Source organism: Chelonus insularis, unplaced genomic scaffold, assembly GCF_013357705.1.
Source record: "Chelonus insularis isolate UGA/USDA-ARS -01 unplaced genomic scaffold, ASM1335770v1 contig_378_pilon, whole genome shotgun sequence".
In the NCBI taxonomy this organism is placed as follows: domain Eukaryota; kingdom Metazoa; phylum Arthropoda; class Insecta; order Hymenoptera; family Braconidae; genus Chelonus; species Chelonus insularis.
Window position 1 is genome coordinate 5,001 of NW_023276536.1, and position 17,386 is coordinate 22,386.

Consider the following 17,386-nt stretch of genomic DNA (forward strand, 5'->3'; position numbering starts at 1 on the left):
GCCCGCCGAGTCATCGGAGGAACTTCGGCGGATCGCTAGCTGGCATCGTTTATGGTTAGAACTAGGGCGGTATCTGATCGCCTTCGAACCTCTAACTTTCGTTCTTGATTAATGAAAACATTTTTGGCAAATGCTTTCGCTTCTGTTCGTCTTGCGACGATCCAAGAATTTCACCTCTAACGTCGCAATACGAATGCCCCCATCTGTCCCTATTAATCATTATCTCGGAATTCCGAAAACCAACAAAATAGAACCGAGATCCTATTCTATTATTCCATGCACACAGTATTCAGGCGATAATAAGCCTGCTTTGAGCACTCTAATTTGTTCAAAGTAAACGTACCGGCCCATCTCGACACTCAATTAAGAGCACCGCGACAGGATTATTGGACCGCTTTAGTTTTTACACTAAAGCTAAATCCACCGGTAGGACGTCCCACAAGCATGCCAGTTTACACCGCGAGCGGTGAACCGACAGTGTGGCACACAGATTCAACTACGAGCTTTTTAACCGCAACAACTTTAATATACGCTATTGGAGCTGGAATTACCGCGGCTGCTGGCACCAGACTTGCCCTCCAATTGTTCCTCGTTAAAGGATTTAAAGTGTACTCATTCCGATTACGAGGCCTCGGATGAGTCCCGTATCGTTATTTTTCGTCACTACCTCCCCGTGCCGGGAGTGGGTAATTTGCGCGCCTGCTGCCTTCCTTGGATGTGGTAGCCGTTTCTCAGGCTCCCTCTCCGGAATCGAACCCTGATTCCCCGTTACCCGTTACAACCATGGTAGGCGCAGAACCTACCATCGACAGTTGATAAGGCAGACATTTGAAAGATTTGTCGTCGGTACGAGACCATACGATCAGCTAAAAGTTATTCAGAGTCACCAAAGTAAACGATGGCCGAGACCACCGATTGGTTTTGATCTAATAAAAGCGTTCCTTCCATCTCTGGTTGGAACTCTAGTTTGCATGTATTAGCTCTAGAATTACCACAGTTATCCAAGTAAATGTGGGTACAATCTAAGGAACCATAACTGATTTAATGAGCCATTCGCGGTTTCACCGTAATTCGGTATGTACTTAAACATGCATGGCTTAATCTTTGAGACAAGCATATCACTACTGGCAGGATCAACCAGGGAACTTTGTAATGTGTTTATACACACACATCCGTTCTCAAAAATATGCGTTATATAGTAAAACAAATATATTATATTGAAGCCTTACTATGTGACACATATTTTGTGTTGTAGGTGAAAACTGGTGTTTCCATCAACACTTTTATACTTTAAAAATTCAAACATTCATTGATATGAATGTAAAACTGAAAAGTTCAAACACTCTCTTTTTCTAAATTTATTAAAAATTTACTCTCGCCAGCTATTACTGTTAGCGACTTGGTTGTATTTCGTATACGTAGTAAAAAAATTTTTACTATTCGTACTAGGGCTGAAGTGAGTATAACATTTCTGTTGTTTTTAGTTATATGGCAACTGAGAGTATACATATAACAATTATAAACGCCTTCCGACGATTCACCGCATAAGAGTCATTCAGTCTATGACATCGACTCGTGGCTATGTTGCGTTAGTATATATTGTTATGCTCAACTATTATATTCGTACGACATTCAACTGTTTAAAGACATTCAACTGTTTAAAGACACTCAACTGTTTGAGATTTTCAACTGCTCAGACGTTCAACTGTTTGCGATTTTCATCTGTTTGTAGTTTTCAGATGTTTTTGCTTTTCAACTGTTTTAACTCGACTATTTTCATGTTAGTAACGTGCAGCGTAAGAGAGCTGATCGCAGCACGACGACCGACTACTCCCCTCCACTCCGCACTCGAGAAAGCGTCACTGTATCAGGTACGCAGCAATATAGTTAGAAGAAAACCTTACTACTACGTTATATTCATAATATGTATACTTATCTTTATGGCAATTTTGTTAAACAAATTATGAATGGTAATGCAGAACAAAAAAAAAACATTTATTTACTCGAACTAGCAAATTCCTATGACTTCGTCTAAGTATCTAAATCTAAAAATCAACAATATTTAAAATGAATTATTTTCTTCGGTTTTTATTAATTTCCCATTAAGAAGTTATTGTAATTGGGTCGATTGGTAAAATTTGAATTTTCATTAAATCTCCACGTTTCAAGATATTTGCAAGCATACTGACATATTTTCAGAATGATGTGTGTGTGTACGTATGTATGTATGTATGTACGGATGTCAGCATTTTTTTCGTTTCCGATATCTTAAGAACGGATCAAGATATCAACTATTTAAAATACTTTTAAGCCAAACAATAACAATTTCATTTGAAAATTAAGTTGATATTGACTAGACATTATTGTTCACAACCAAATATGACTCTTAACAATCACGCATTGTTTATAACAATACGAATTTGTTATAAACAATTACAAATTGTATTTATTGAATAACTAATGTGTATATCACATGTATTTGGATGTTTTCAACAAACATTGATTACAACTATTTAAATTTGTTATAAACAATTACGAATGGGAAGTTCGTCGTGTTAGCAAAAGTCGTGAAAGAAAAAATTACGCGTTGGAAGAGCTCAAATATATTGCATAGAACTCGTATTCAATTATTTATATCATTTTGCCTTTTTTTAAGTGTCATAAATGATACCAATAATAATTATTATTGTTAGGGTTATCATTAAGTTAATCATACATAATTTTTTACAGGAACTTCAAAAAAAAAAACGCATTTTTAAGAATTAAATAATCAAAATATTCGACATTTTTCTTTTCATTATAGGTTCTGATTGAACTAAAAAAAATGTATGCGTCAGTCCAAAACTAACAGCGTCAAAAGTGAAACTTTGTATGTAATTCAAAAACTGTCAATGAGTGTACAACAAAATACATTGCAGCAAAGAAGAATTGACTGGAAATTATAATAAAAATGATTTATAATAAAAATCAAGAAAAATCTACAGACTATCCCGAATAAATTACTACGGAAGTTTCACTTGTACGTATATGTATATAGTTTGATGTATATGTAAATAATAGTACGTACGAGTAAAACTTCCGTAGTAATTTATTCGGGATAGTCTGTAGATTTTTCTTGATTTTTTTTATAAATCATTTTTATTATAATTTCCAGTCAATTCTTCTTTGCTGCAATGTATTTTTTTGTACACTCATTGACAGTTTTTGAATTACATACAAAGTTTCACTTTTGACGCTGTTAGTTTTGGACTGACGCATACATTTTTTGTATCTTCATTGACAATAACTGAGAATAAAAACAATATTAAAAAATTTTTAATATGAAATAATTTAATAGACATATACATATATGTATATATTACATATACATAAACATACTACATTAAGAAAAGAACTATATAAGTAATTAATATGACTTATGTTAATGAATCACAGATTCAAATATCTTTATCTGCACTGTCATTTTTATTTGGCAAAATAGAAATAATTGGCTTATGATAGCTAAAGTAGGATACAAATACTTCAGATCTCAATGAATTCAAGTATCTTGAAAAAACAGCATCCAAGCAAGTTCCATATCTTGTTGTTGAAATATGAATGTCATTGTTTATTTTTAATTGTAATTTAAAAAAATAAAAAAAAAAATAATTTTTTCTTTGCTGCAGTGTATTTTAATAATGTATTTTAAAAAAAATATTTCCATAAATAAAGCAACACTAGTTACAACGACTTTCTCTGATGAACTGAGACTTACTTGCTCTCCTACGTACGTAAGATTGTACAAGTCTAAACTAGTCCTAAATTTTATATAAATAAATAACATCAATACTGCTTGACTCATATACAGAACATATATTGATAAACTGAATAACATGATCGCCATCAATAAACAATGCCCTGCGACTATTCTCGGCGTTTCCTCTTTGTGCGGATCTTCGTTAATTTTTTCCGCCTCTCTCACTCTGCTAGAGTAAATGGTAATAAGAAAGAGACAAGGAGTTTAACAGTTTTGTTAGCTCGACGAGTTAACTCTCATGACAAAACGCTAGTGTCCCATAAAAAGTTTCACTTCAAAAAACATTACTTAGTTGTTATAAATTTAAATTATTGACAATGCAAAAATATAATAAGAACGTTAATATCTTGAATACTTTGATTATGTGAGGTCTTGAAAATTAATAATACAATTAAAAATGTTGTATTCAATTACTATGGTATTTTTGTTTCTTTCACGACTCTAACTGATTATGTTACGGATAGTCAATATTCAACTATACTAATTATTTCTCAATAATTACTTAAAAATAATATTGATTTCATTAAGTATTATAGAGTTAAATACATTTATCATACGTAGTAATGTAATCATGTAGCTCAGTCAACCTTTCTTTAAAAATATTATTATTCCAAAGACTTCATAGATCTTATGAAAAAAAAAAGTTATTTTGTTTAATATTACAAGTTTTATAAAAGTTGTATCCATTGAGTGATCCATTATTGATTAATAAATGTTTAAATCTTTATGTAACTATGTTGTATATTTTAATTTTATTTATTTGAAACAGTTTCTAAAGCTCCGGAAATTTGAAAAACTCATTTATTCTATTTCGATCTGATATTGTCTTTGATACTTTTTTTATTTTTTTTTCCTGTTTGTATTGATTTATTTTAAAGTTTCTCTGAAATAATCTGAATTTTTTTCATTAAGTTTTTAATAAAATTTTGTCCCATGAAACTCTCTGCATACTTCAAAAAATGTTCTATAATTTATTATTCTTATTCACTCTAATTTATTCTGAAAATTTCATTCATTTATTTGATTTTTATTCTTATTCACTTTTACTTATTCTAAAAAATTCTTAAAAAACATGTTCCAATTATGAGAAGGATTCTGAATATTTCATATTATTTAAAGAAGTATTCAGATCTTTTTGGAAAAAAAATCAGAACTTCTTACAGCGTTTTCAGAATGTTTCAGAAAAATATTTTCCACACGGGCAAAAAGTCCTAAAATCATTAAACGCCAATTATTTAAATCTACAAATCAACAATATTTAAAATGAATTATTTTCTTTGGTTTTTTTTTTTTTTTAAATTCAGTACGTTTCATGACACAATAAATATAACAACCAAAAATGTGGCGTGACTGTTATTAATTAATTGGCTTAAACATTTTTAATATTTTCACAATTTCATGCTTCTATAAAATCTCAACAGCCACGCCAAGTTTTTGGTTGCTATGTTTATTGTGTCATTAAACGTAGTAAATTTTTTTTAAAAAAAAACCGAAAAAAATCATTCATTTTAAATATTGTTGATTCGTAGATTTAAAGAATTGACGTTTAATGATTTTAGGACTCTTTGTAATTTCTTTATTGTCGTTATTCATATTTTACGCACATTTTTGTACAACCCAGAAGGAGGGGGCTGTTGTTGATGAGATTCATATTACACAGTTTATAACTTTATCTTAGTGAAAGAAAAAATTACGCGTTGGAAGAACTCAAATATATTGCATAGAACGCGTTTTCAATTGTTTATAACAATTTAATTTGTTATAAACAATTTACATTAACAAACGTAGGCTATAAGCTTTCCTTCAATGTTCTTATCAAGACTATTTGAACAATATTCACGATTTCATGATTCAAATATAAATCAAGAGTGATCTGCTCGTCACTCGCGCCAAGTCCACGTCCCAATTTCTGTTTCTTTCTCTTTTTCACATTATCTCTCTCTCTCTCTCTCTCGCACTCCCTCATGACAGCGCGCAACAGCAGACACTCTATACAAGAAATTTTACCTTCTCTCTTTCTTCTCAACTCTAATTTATCTATTAACTTTTAAAGTACAGCACATCCGCATAATTCATCCATAGATTTACCATACAAATCATCTATGAGCTTTTGTTTGCAGCATTAATCATAATTTTTAGTCTATTTATTGAAAAGATATTCATCCGTAAAGATTGAAAGTCTGAACTTTCTAAAAAATATTCAACAAAAGTCAAGATTCTCAGATTTCTTAAGTTGGCAATACTACATCAATGAACTACATATAAGAAAAAATTCTATTCTTCATGGGATTTATATTTATTTATATTATTTTTATAAAACTTTTTTATGTTGAACTTTTTTCTGTCTCAAAGAAATAAAAAACGGGCTCCGCAGAATGATCGAAAAGCATAGAATACACCTATGTAGCATAGGCAATAGCTAAAATAGTTATAAATTATGTTTTTAGCTTTAAATAATGTCTTATTAAAATATCATATTTTTCGCTATTTTTTTAAAGACTTTTTTATTTTGAACTTTTTTCTGTTCTAAAGACTAAAAAAAGAGCGAAAAATATACCTATGTAGCATAGGAAATAGCTAAAATAGTTATAAATTATGTTTTTATAAAAACATGTTTCTTGCCGAAAAATTCTATGAATGCATATAAAATTCTAATTTATCCATAGAATAATTCGTACATTCCTATCTTCTATCAATGTTACTAGTCTTTTAAAATAAAAAAACTGTGAAACTTGGCATAATTTTGCTTTAAGTCTGCCCAATCCAGTTGCAAATGTCCTTATGTACGAAGAACTGTAATACATAAAACTGTTCAGCGAAACTTAAAAATTGGGCCAAGTTCCATAGATACTAAGTTCATACGTTTCTTTTCTTTATTGAAAAAAATAATTGTAATTAATATTTATTATTGATAACTTTATTTACGTCGTTGTCTTTTGTGTAACCTTACCGTTACTGATGCGTCGTAATAGCCACGCCAAGTTTTTCATGTTTCAAAATATTACAATTAAAATTACTAAATTATTTTGATGTTTTTTAATTTTTAACACAATGTATTATTACTTTTTCACATGTTTTTTAAGGTACCTTTTTTTCTAAGTATCAAAAATGATTTTTAAATTTTCTAAACAATTTAAAACTATTTAAAAAAAAATTAATCTATTTTACTTTAATAAATGTGACTAATATTCGAAATACAATACTTGGCATTTAATGATTTCACGCTTTTTTGTAATTTTTTAACTAATGTACATTTACGATAATAGCATTTTAAGAACACAGATTATCGTCCTCGTCATTTAAACTTGGCGCACAGTTTTGTACAGTCCGTAAGGCTGTTTTTGGTATGATAAATTTTTTCATTTATTCATTATCTTAAACACTTATCTGAGGAGTTACATTACTTCTCAATGTCGATAATTTACTCTCTAATGATGCTGCCTTAAGCAGGTGACTCTTGGCGATAGAGAATGCAGACTCAGATTCTTCAAGAGAAGATTCGGACTCGTTTCACTTGGGAGAAGAAGTAGACTCAGTGCTGGTAACTCTAAAAAATAGAGGCTTAGGAATCTCAGCGATCAGCAAATCGCTATTGTTGGTAGATAATGCATGCTCTCATGTAAAAAACGATCTCTGGTTTCTCAGGACTCGCTTAGTAGTCTGTGAGAGTTACTGCCCTGATGATAATGTAAATGGTTCACTTTCAGATGGTAACTCCTCATGTGTTCGCTCAGAGCTTTCCCAGACGAGAGCCGTTATCAAATAATTTTGTTGGCACTCGGTAAAGAAGCTTCTACCAAAAAAATATTTTTTTAACAATTCGATTGCATTCTAGTACTCGATATTAATAGTCAAATTACATCTATCAATTTAAATAGAAATACAGAAATATTTGACATTAAAATTCTTGGAAATGCACAATCAACAATTAAAAAAAAAAAACCCAAAAAAATATATTGTTAATATAAAACATATAATTTCAATAAATCTTATAAAAAAGTAAACACAGTAATTTTGTTTATAAATATAAAATTAATTATCTGTAGGATAAAATTCATTTACACCAATGAAGTTTTGGTTTGATGTGAAAAAGCGTAAAAGGCCACGGGTTCGTGGCCGAGCTTGCGCGGTGCTTTTGCCGACGCGCGTCCTGGCCACGGCTTGTCCGATATACAAAGCGTAAGTACTCGTGTCTGAGCTTCTGACAGCGATTGTGTACGCATGTAAACGTTAAGAAATAAAATAATTATATTCGTATGTAGAATAATAAATGTTATCCGGTAATTACGGCCTGATAATGTAAACCATGAGATGCATAAAATTGTGAAGTAAAAATTGTGTTGCTATCGAAAAAAGCAAAAAGTAGCGGTGAAAAAGCTCAGTAGTAGCAGTTTGACCTAACGAGTCATCCATGGCTTGAGGAAGCCAGCGAGTTTATCCTAAATAACATCCACAAACATCTAAACTTCTTTTTCTACAAGAGATCTTAAATTTTGTCCAGGTAATTCAAATTTATTATCAATTTCCAAACTATCGACATGATAATAACCATTAACTACTGATTAATTAATGTTATGTGAATAAATGGCAAAATCGACAAAAACTGTAAGTAAATAGTCTGTAAATAAAGAGGACCATTAAAGTAAACAAATCTCAAATAAAGAGATTGGTAGTTAAGGGTTGAATAGTTGCATTTTTTATTTATCTCATAAATATTCATTTTATTTCGTCGTATTGATTAAGCTTATCTATGGAATATTGAATGCTTTCAAGTAGTTAAACCCCATTTTTTTAAGAAAATTTATAAAATAACATCTTCCGGCAGATGGAGGGCGCGACCTCGCAACAGTGAGTGTTCTTTGCAGAAACGTAAACACTGAAACGGTCAATGACTGTCTTGTGGCGAAGCTTCAAGTTTTTTTCAGTTATTTTACAGTTTTCTTTTTGTTTGTTTTATTATTATGTTTTTGTTCAATTTATTTTTACTCCTTACAAATTTTTGCCAAGTAGATACATTGTGCTTTTGAACTATATTGGTGTTTAGATAGTTCTATTAATTTTCAAACAAATAACAATTAACCTAGACAATGTAATCGTTAATTTTATCATAACCCAGAATACAATCGATTTCATCAGTTTAATTTAATTGGGAAAACTTAGAAGTAATTTAACAATTTGTTCAATTCTCAATAAATCTTAAATATAATAAATATTATATACAATGGCTGATATCAGAAACCATATTTTGCTATTGGATACTACTTAACTTGTAAAGTTATTTATCTATACTTGATGATACTTTTCGTCTAACTTGTCTCCTCATAAATACAGAAAAAAAAAACAAACTTTTTGGATCTCACTCTTTCAAAGTGTTACGTACACATTAAGTAATGAGCTTTGTATGTTATACCAGGTAAATATGATATCATTTTTAAATTTATTCACATTTCTGATTTTAAACGTGTCCATTAAATTCCTTGAATAATTGACATTTACGATCACAACATTAATGCAGGTTGTGAAAGGTTGTTGAGATGACCCATATGCCATTTGAGTGATGCAATAAAATGTGGTTCAGTTGGAGAAAATGTCTAAGAGTTAAATTTATGTTTTAATGAGAGCTTTCTTACATTTTTACTCCATTGGTGAGGTGATACAGTTGATAATGAAGAAGAAAGAAAGAGAAAGTGAATTTTTTTTATTTTCGATGTAAGTTTCTAGCAAATGATAAACCTACAAGTGTTATGCATCTTATTGCATTGCATTATCGAATTTCTTTTATGTACCAAAGAGAATAACTTACAGTCGAAGCATGAAGGAAAGAGGGATTGGCTTGGTGCCAACCTCGAAATAACTAAAAACAACGGAGGTTATACTGCAGGAACTACAGGCATTTCAACAAATAATGCGTGATGGGTCATCACAATATGGGTCGATTAGTTGGATCATTTATCAACTCAGTGAACTGTAAAGAAACTTTTATTTATCATTTCTTAATTCTATTGATTAGCAACAAATCGATTACCAAAACAAGCTGTTTATTAAGTATCCAGATCTTATTTTAGTATATTAGATCATAAACTAAGAAGGAAATTATTCCTACACATATGTCACTGGAGATAAGGTTTATGTTGGTTGGCTGCTTAGATTGCAATATACGATGTAAATAATTCATAAATCAATACATATATCTAATAAAATATATATTCAATAGGTCAGCATAACAGGTGGTTGCTTAATCGATTTCGTGTCAATATTCTTGAAGGCATATTGACAAGAAGTAAATGACATATTTGAAAAACAATATTTAATAATAATCTATGCTGTCATCAGGATAAAAAATTTAACTGTAAAACAGAGAATCGTTAAGGCATTCCAATAGTTGTTCAATCAGCCATATGGAAGAGATATTGATTAACCATCAGATGATGATAAGCAAAATAACAGAAGCTTTTATTCGTTTTACAGTAAATAAAACTCCAATTTCTCTAATGGTCAGGGAAATATATAGGTAACCATCACGCGTTTAATACTATTTTATATACTGTGAAATAGCCTTGCTTTATACACGTCGACCTTTCAATCTACAAGATTCAATAACAAGCTAGATCTCCCTTGATAATTTACTAAATTACATGTGTCTCAGATTGTTTCCAATAATGTGATTTATCATTATATGTACAGGATGTTATCGCAGTGTACATGGCAAGTACTTTTTCAGAAGTACTTGAAGAAATAGCTAGAAGAGAATGGGATCCATTACTTTTACAGCAGCATTTTTCTTATTTGATCCTCTATGTCTGGCGCCATGAAATTGCAATTGACTTGATAAGTACACGTAGCTCTGGTGCTACACAGTTATAATCTTCACAGCTGACTTGTGACAATATTCAGCTATTTTACGAGATAAACAATGTCGTGAATAATCCACTTGACTGATAATAATTGGTATCGCTTCTATAGTTACATCACTATTACTGCTACTGAAATAATGTACTTGACTTTTGTTAGTGTAGAGTCATGATAGGTGTAAATACGTTCAATATTCAAGTAATATCATATTGTATACGTCATACAAGTGGTAATTCGTTCCAAGCATGACTTTGATCAGTCATCAGTGGCAAACTTCAAATTATCAAGATTGATAACTTTATTGTGTACCATATATTCATGCTAAGCTGGTTACATTGATTATTTCTATGTGTTAAACTTCATTAGGGAAATGGAACGATAAAGTGAAGGGAAGATTTTGAAGAGATATCCTGATGTTGTGGAAATGTTTTATCTGTATTCTTCAAGATGATCTATCAATCCTATTTCCTTGATGACTGGGTTAAGTGATGTCGTTGGCGCCGATTCACTTCGACATTCTCATTAAATTCCTCATACTTGTGTGATATATCAAGATTAATATATATGTATCAGCTACACATATTAACTTCAATCTCTAATGATTGTCCTTTGTAAAAACGTGCTAATGTCGTTGCCATCTTATTAGTTATTATTGTCGATATATGTATGTATATATGCTCTATAAATTAATTGATTTAATAATTAATGCGACATCATTTTTAAAAATATAAAATTCTCTATAGAAAATTATCAACCGCGAAATTAGTTTCCTAATTGGATCATGACATTTAAGTCATCTACTATCATATTATGCTAATTATGTTCAATTTCATTTAATATAAAATTAATGTTTTTATTCTTGTAAATGCATACGTTGCGTTTGCGTTCTGTCAGACATGGGAGGAAGCTTATTGATCGGTCAGAGTGGTAACGCTAACCTCGGTTTCTTGTTAGACCATCATTTTTATGCTCTTTTGTGATGGAACATATATAGATATATATGTTTTTTCTATCACAACATTCAATTAAATTGATGGTGTTGCAAAAATGAAAGCAAAGGATTTTATTTGAATTTTTTTCCAAAGTTGGATGTTTAGAAAATCCAATCATGATATTCGATATTGGTACACTTACAAATATAGCATAGTTTGTATTCACTAAAGAATTTCAATGATGTAGCGTACACACGAAAGGTGAATTCGAGTATTATACCATTGGGAATACCCCTGAAGTAACAAGCTTGTGGTAGCAAGAAGACAATGGAGACTACCCCTTACAAACGAGCTACCTCACACAATACAATAATAGAGACCTAATCAGTTATGCATCTTGTTTTAATAAAATCTATTTGAATTCATAATATAAATCTTCTACGATACTCTCGTTAAATTTTATTCATTTGTGGAATTTAAACAATTAAATAATTATACAGGTAGTATGATAATAAGAGTGAGAGAGAGAGAGAGATATTTTCATTGTCTCCAGCTTTGGTAAACTATCATTTAGCAAGGGAAAATATTTTTTCTTCATTAGCTTATGTTTACTTGCAGGAAAAGTGATAGCTTATGTGGAAATTTCTCTCAAAGTTTTGATAGGGTGAATAAAATAATTATCTATGAATAATACATTTCTTTTAATACATTTAATGCTAAAAAAACACTTCCTCAGACTTTCATCAGGAAGTATTAATTTTTCATCAGTGGAGAATTGATAGAAGAAATTGAACAAAAAATTCATATGACTTGGGAATATTAAAGAAGCTTTTTTTTGCTATTTTTAGGGAGGATGATGACTCAAAATATCTATAGACATGTTTTTATTATTTCATTTGTAAAAAATGAATTCTTTTTCTTGCCATTCGTGAATTCATTAAACTCTTGAATTTTTTAGTTTTGTGAATTTTATAAATTACTGATCTAAACTTGAAGCAAAAGAAACAGGGAAATTTTTTTTGTCAATGACCAGAGAAAAAAAAACTATGAATAAATGATCAGAATGAGATATCAAAAAATTACTGTTTTATTCATAATATTGAAATATTTAAATGTAGTTAAACACTCAGGATATTACTATGAATTAATAAATAATCTATTCCCTTCCAATGTTGAAAAGCTATTCATCTAGATCAATATTAACTTCAGTAGATGTTAGATAATTACAATAAATTTATCATGAATCATTTTAAAATATATTATTTAAATAAATACAGAATATTTTAGTCTATATGACAGATTGGAAACTTTAAAAAAAAATATTACTTACAACTTACAGTTTTATTCCGAGCTCTTGTATGCTGAATTTCGTGTTACGAATCACTGGAGATTCATAACAAAAACAAACATTACAAGTCAATAACTTGTAATACATAGTACAGAAAAAATTTCTCTCAGCAATAAAAGTAAAATCTAAACACTCGTTTTCAGTGAGTTATGTATGAACTTTCAAACAATAACATCACAAAATTTGTGTTAAATCAATATACACTGACATTTTATATCCATGAAAAAGTTGGTAGATATAATTCAGCTCAAGTATCATCAATATCTCCAACTTAATTTATCAACTCTATGCAATTTCAGCTTTAAGCTTTTAATTATCTTAGCCTAAATAGACAAAAGAAAATATCAAGCAAAAAAAGGCTTGATCTTCAGTTCATGGGAATGAAGGAGTTTATTATTTTTTCGACAATGCAGGGTGAAAGTAAGCTGATTTCTTATCAGTCTACTATCGACTAATCCTCATCAAGTTTGTTCTAAAAAAATTTCGCACAAACTTTGACCTTAATTATCGTGTCTTTTTTTCTTTATAGAGGAGAGAATTCCTGATAAGATGTGCCTTGTGAGTGAATGAGCTAAAAGCGTAATATAGAAAAAAATGCGTGGCACTATGCCACCCTACCCTATTATTCCTTTCTCTCTGTTGAGTCTATGTACTGCTTTCATCATTTTAACCCTCGACGTATTTGTTATCGATCCAAACTCTCCTTCTTTATTCTTGCATGCTGCTTAAATATTTTTCTGTTTACAAAATACGTTGTTAAATGTCTGATATATCAAGCATTAAGCTGAGAATCAGCCAAACAGAAAAACTTTTTAAGTATTATTTCGTGAGTTTATAATTATAAATATTGCTTTCTTATACTATAAGGATTTATTTTTGGTAAAGAAAATGTAATAATAAAATTCTATTTTCGCAAAAGAAAAAAATCTCGGGATTTTTTTATTTTTATTTCACGCACATATTCATGAATACCGTGTTTTATGTTCTGAAGTAATTAATATAAGAGTAGGTAGTAGGATAATGGAGTTATATTTGTTGTAAGCAAACGCTCGACCCACATTTAAGAAAAAATAGTAAAAAGTTGTTATGGATATTATTTGAGACTACAAAGACCTTTCTGGTTTCATGAGCATTTTTTTTCTTACTCAACTTCTGATGTCTGAAATTATTATCTCACTATAATGAAGACTTTATTTCTATTGAATAAAGTCATTTATACACTGAAATGTGGATAAAAGTAAAATGAATAGTTAAATTTTAAATTAAATAAATCTGCGTTATTTAACCATTTTGACATATAAAATAATATTTAATTGGAATACTGATACGCCACGGTGCATCCTGCAACCTAAAAAATAAACTACTCAGTTCCCCGAATCAATGTATTTTAAAAAGCATTTGATAAACAACACTTATTGATAATTGATAGGTGTTGATACTAAAATGTATAGGAGAAATAACAAAAAAAGAAAAAACAGAAAAATTGATAGAAAAATAATAGATTTAGAGGCAAATGTATGGTAATGACAGGTTTACTGAGCAGGGTCTTATTTGCGGTGTTGCAGGATGCACGCGGTTGGATTGCATTCGGCGCTGGCCATCAAGCGTCAGAGAAAACGTCGGGATGAACAACGACGTGCCCGCGAACGTCGTTACAGTACGCAATCTGGCGAAAGTGGGCTAACATCGCCAAGAGCTTCGACAGGTTCATTGGACCGACATCGTCATCCACACAAGGCGCAACCACATCATGCTGCTGGTCAAGGAATGTTGGACTCTAAAGTCGTCACATCCATTGGAATGCTCCACATTGGAGTAGTATTTCTTGTTTTAGGTGGTTTTTTGCTTGGAAGTGGTTTACTACCTGGAGACTTGGCCAACTGGAGCTCCAAGAGTTCTGGTGGTTGGTGGAATGAATTGGTAGCAACTGGACTTTTTGCTGTATTAGTTGGAATATTCCTTATTGTGTTGAATCGAATTATTGCCAAAAAAGAGGAAAATGACTTGGAGGAGTATGTCCAGAGACAATTGACTAGATCTAGGTCTGGTCACCGGTTAGAACGAGATGTCGAAACTGGTGGATTAACAACTCGGCATGCTAGAAAAGCTAAACAGCTTAAGAAAATGACTTCTTCTAATTCAATAGAAGTACAAAGTGAAAAGTCATTAAGTACCCCACCACGTAGTCCACCACCTGCTTATTCACCACCAGCAGTTGCCAATGGTGATCATAATGTCCAAGCAGCTCTTTTCTTGGAGCAAATAACTGAAGAAGAAATAATAAGTGATCGCCTTGAGACTTCAACAACAAACAGCTTAAGTCCTGGTTCTCCCAGTGAGACTCGAGAACTCTTACGTACCGATTCTCGTTACAACAAGCAAAATGGCCATCACAACCCACAACATAATCATTATCATCATCATCATCATCATCATCAAGAGGAACATCAACCAATTTACGTTAATCCTGCGCGAACTTAATTTCATTTTGCATCGATCAAACTTATTAAAAATTCAAATCTTCTATAATCGAATTAATTATAGAAATGAGGTGCTCTAATTCAAGCCTAGTTATGGCTAGGTAATTTTTTTTATACGGATATATGTATATCTATGAACTTGTATTAAACTTATTATTGTTACCAAAGGTATTTCAAGCATTTACTGTGCTTTGTCATGTACTTGAACACCGAAATAATGCATGATCTTGTAAGAAATTTTATATGTTCATATTACAAAAAATTCATTCTTCTATACTCGTTCAAATTAGCGCTTACATGATGTAATATTCATCTATAAACTGTAAGGTAATTATTTAGAATTGGGATTTATCTATATACAAATATTTGACAATTTTTGCTAATTAATTATAACGCTACAAATGACATTTTCAAATGAGACAAGGTACGGAGAGTAAATTTAAAAAAAAATTAATACAATTTTTTTTCATAATTTCAATAATTTTCACTTAATTGAGAACTTAAAAATGGTACTATTGATAAAAAAAAATCATGAAAAGTAATCTTTAAAAAAAAAAAAGTAAAAGAATAAAAAGTATGTCTTTTTATTTGTGGGTTAATTACCAGTTTTTATACTCACTCCCTTCTTTTTTCGTTACTTATGATAATTTTCAGTGGTAATTTATGTTTCGAGTATTTTTAAATACCAAGGGAAAATCAAGGTAGCATAAAATGCTGACACACGATGAGAAATTAAAAATTTCATCATTACTTGGGGCAGAATAAGATTTTTTTTTAGTACACTTCTTCATTTAAATATTTATTTTTAATAATCAAGATATATTTGTTCAAGAAAAACTTATTAGAGCACTAATGATTTTTTTAAACAATCTTAAACTAGATGAATTTTCTAAGATTTTGGTCAATAAAATAATAGACTATTAACTTTCTCATGAATTAATAAGATCTTAAAGAGATTCTTTTTGTCCTGGTTTCTATCAATGAATAAAAAGTTGATAATTAATTTGTCTTGTTCGTAACTTGATGCTTCTTTTAAAATCAACATCTTCTTTAATCTCTTGAATAACTTAAAGTCAACAATAAATTAAAATCCTCAATGATAATTACATCTGGCAAAAAAAAAGAATATCTTACTTCGTCCCAAGCTATCAGACATCATTTGATATTTCACTTCACCTTAGTTTTTTCTACAAAAAAAAACTCATGGCCCTTATTTCAAGTAATTGTCAACAATAATTAAACCTTAATTCAGCTTCTGATGTAATTTGAAAGTATACTGAACAGAGCATGAAAAGGGTTCCTATTCTAAACTACCCTTAGCAAAAAAATCTATAAATCACCATTAAGACAACGTTGTTCAAGATAAAAATAACGTGAAAAATCTTTGAACATGGGTATTCAAAATGGTTATTTTGAGAAGGGTTGTTTAACGTAGGTATCAAAAATAAGTTTCAGAAAATAGAAAGGATTATTCATAGAATATTATGATCTTCTTTAAAAGAAAGTAATATCGCTTTAAAAATTCTGTTACTTACATACATGATGATGTATGGTTAAATTAAAACTATATATATATGAATGTATGAAGACATAAATCATCGCTGACATATCTATGATCTGTATTTCATAAAAAGATTTTCTTCTATTTTCTGTCGAATATTCAAATCTTCTTTATTCAAAAAATAACCATAATAATGTGTACAACAGACGACGTGATTGACGGACCAAGGATTTAATACGTTGCCAAGATTATCAGTGCAGTAAACATATTATAGAAAAGAAGAAATTTAACGAAATACGAATAATAAATATTTCATCAATTAAAAATCATCAATGTAATCTATAGAAATTTTAAGCATTTTAAAAGTATCATTAAATAACTCGTAACAATTCATTATCGAAGTCAACATACTCTTAATGTGTACGATATGATATCTATATCAATCAATTTCTAATAAATTTTTCAGAAATTGGCAAA

The 17,386-nt window shown here is 30.2% G+C and overlaps 1 protein-coding gene and 1 non-coding gene across 2 annotated transcripts in view; one reads left to right on the plus strand and one right to left on the minus strand.

Annotated features, from left to right (window-relative positions):
• The window catches only part of LOC118067351 (small subunit ribosomal RNA), a 1,912-nt gene extending 768 nt beyond the window's left edge, over positions 1 to 1,144 (minus strand). Inside the window, exon 1 of the ribosomal RNA XR_004690375.1 lies at positions 1 to 1,144. This exon is cut by the window's left edge and continues 768 nt beyond it. This is a non-coding gene — a ribosomal RNA (small subunit ribosomal RNA).
• Positions 1,145 to 7,977: 6,833 nt separating this feature from the next.
• Positions 7,978 to 17,386, plus strand: LOC118067332 (uncharacterized). The gene is made up of 2 exons (XM_035084001.1): positions 7,978 to 8,297; positions 14,494 to 17,386. Exon 2 carries the CDS (start codon positions 14,495 to 14,497, stop codon positions 15,407 to 15,409), a length of 915 nt encoding a protein of 304 aa, XP_034939892.1. The 5' UTR covers positions 7,978 to 8,297; position 14,494; the 3' UTR covers positions 15,410 to 17,386.

Bases quoted from the DNA above. Each gene is read 5' to 3' on its own strand.
- LOC118067332 (XM_035084001.1), top strand. From the start codon at position 14,495: ATGCACGCGGTTGGATTGCATTCGGCGCTGGCCATCAAGCGTCAGAGA.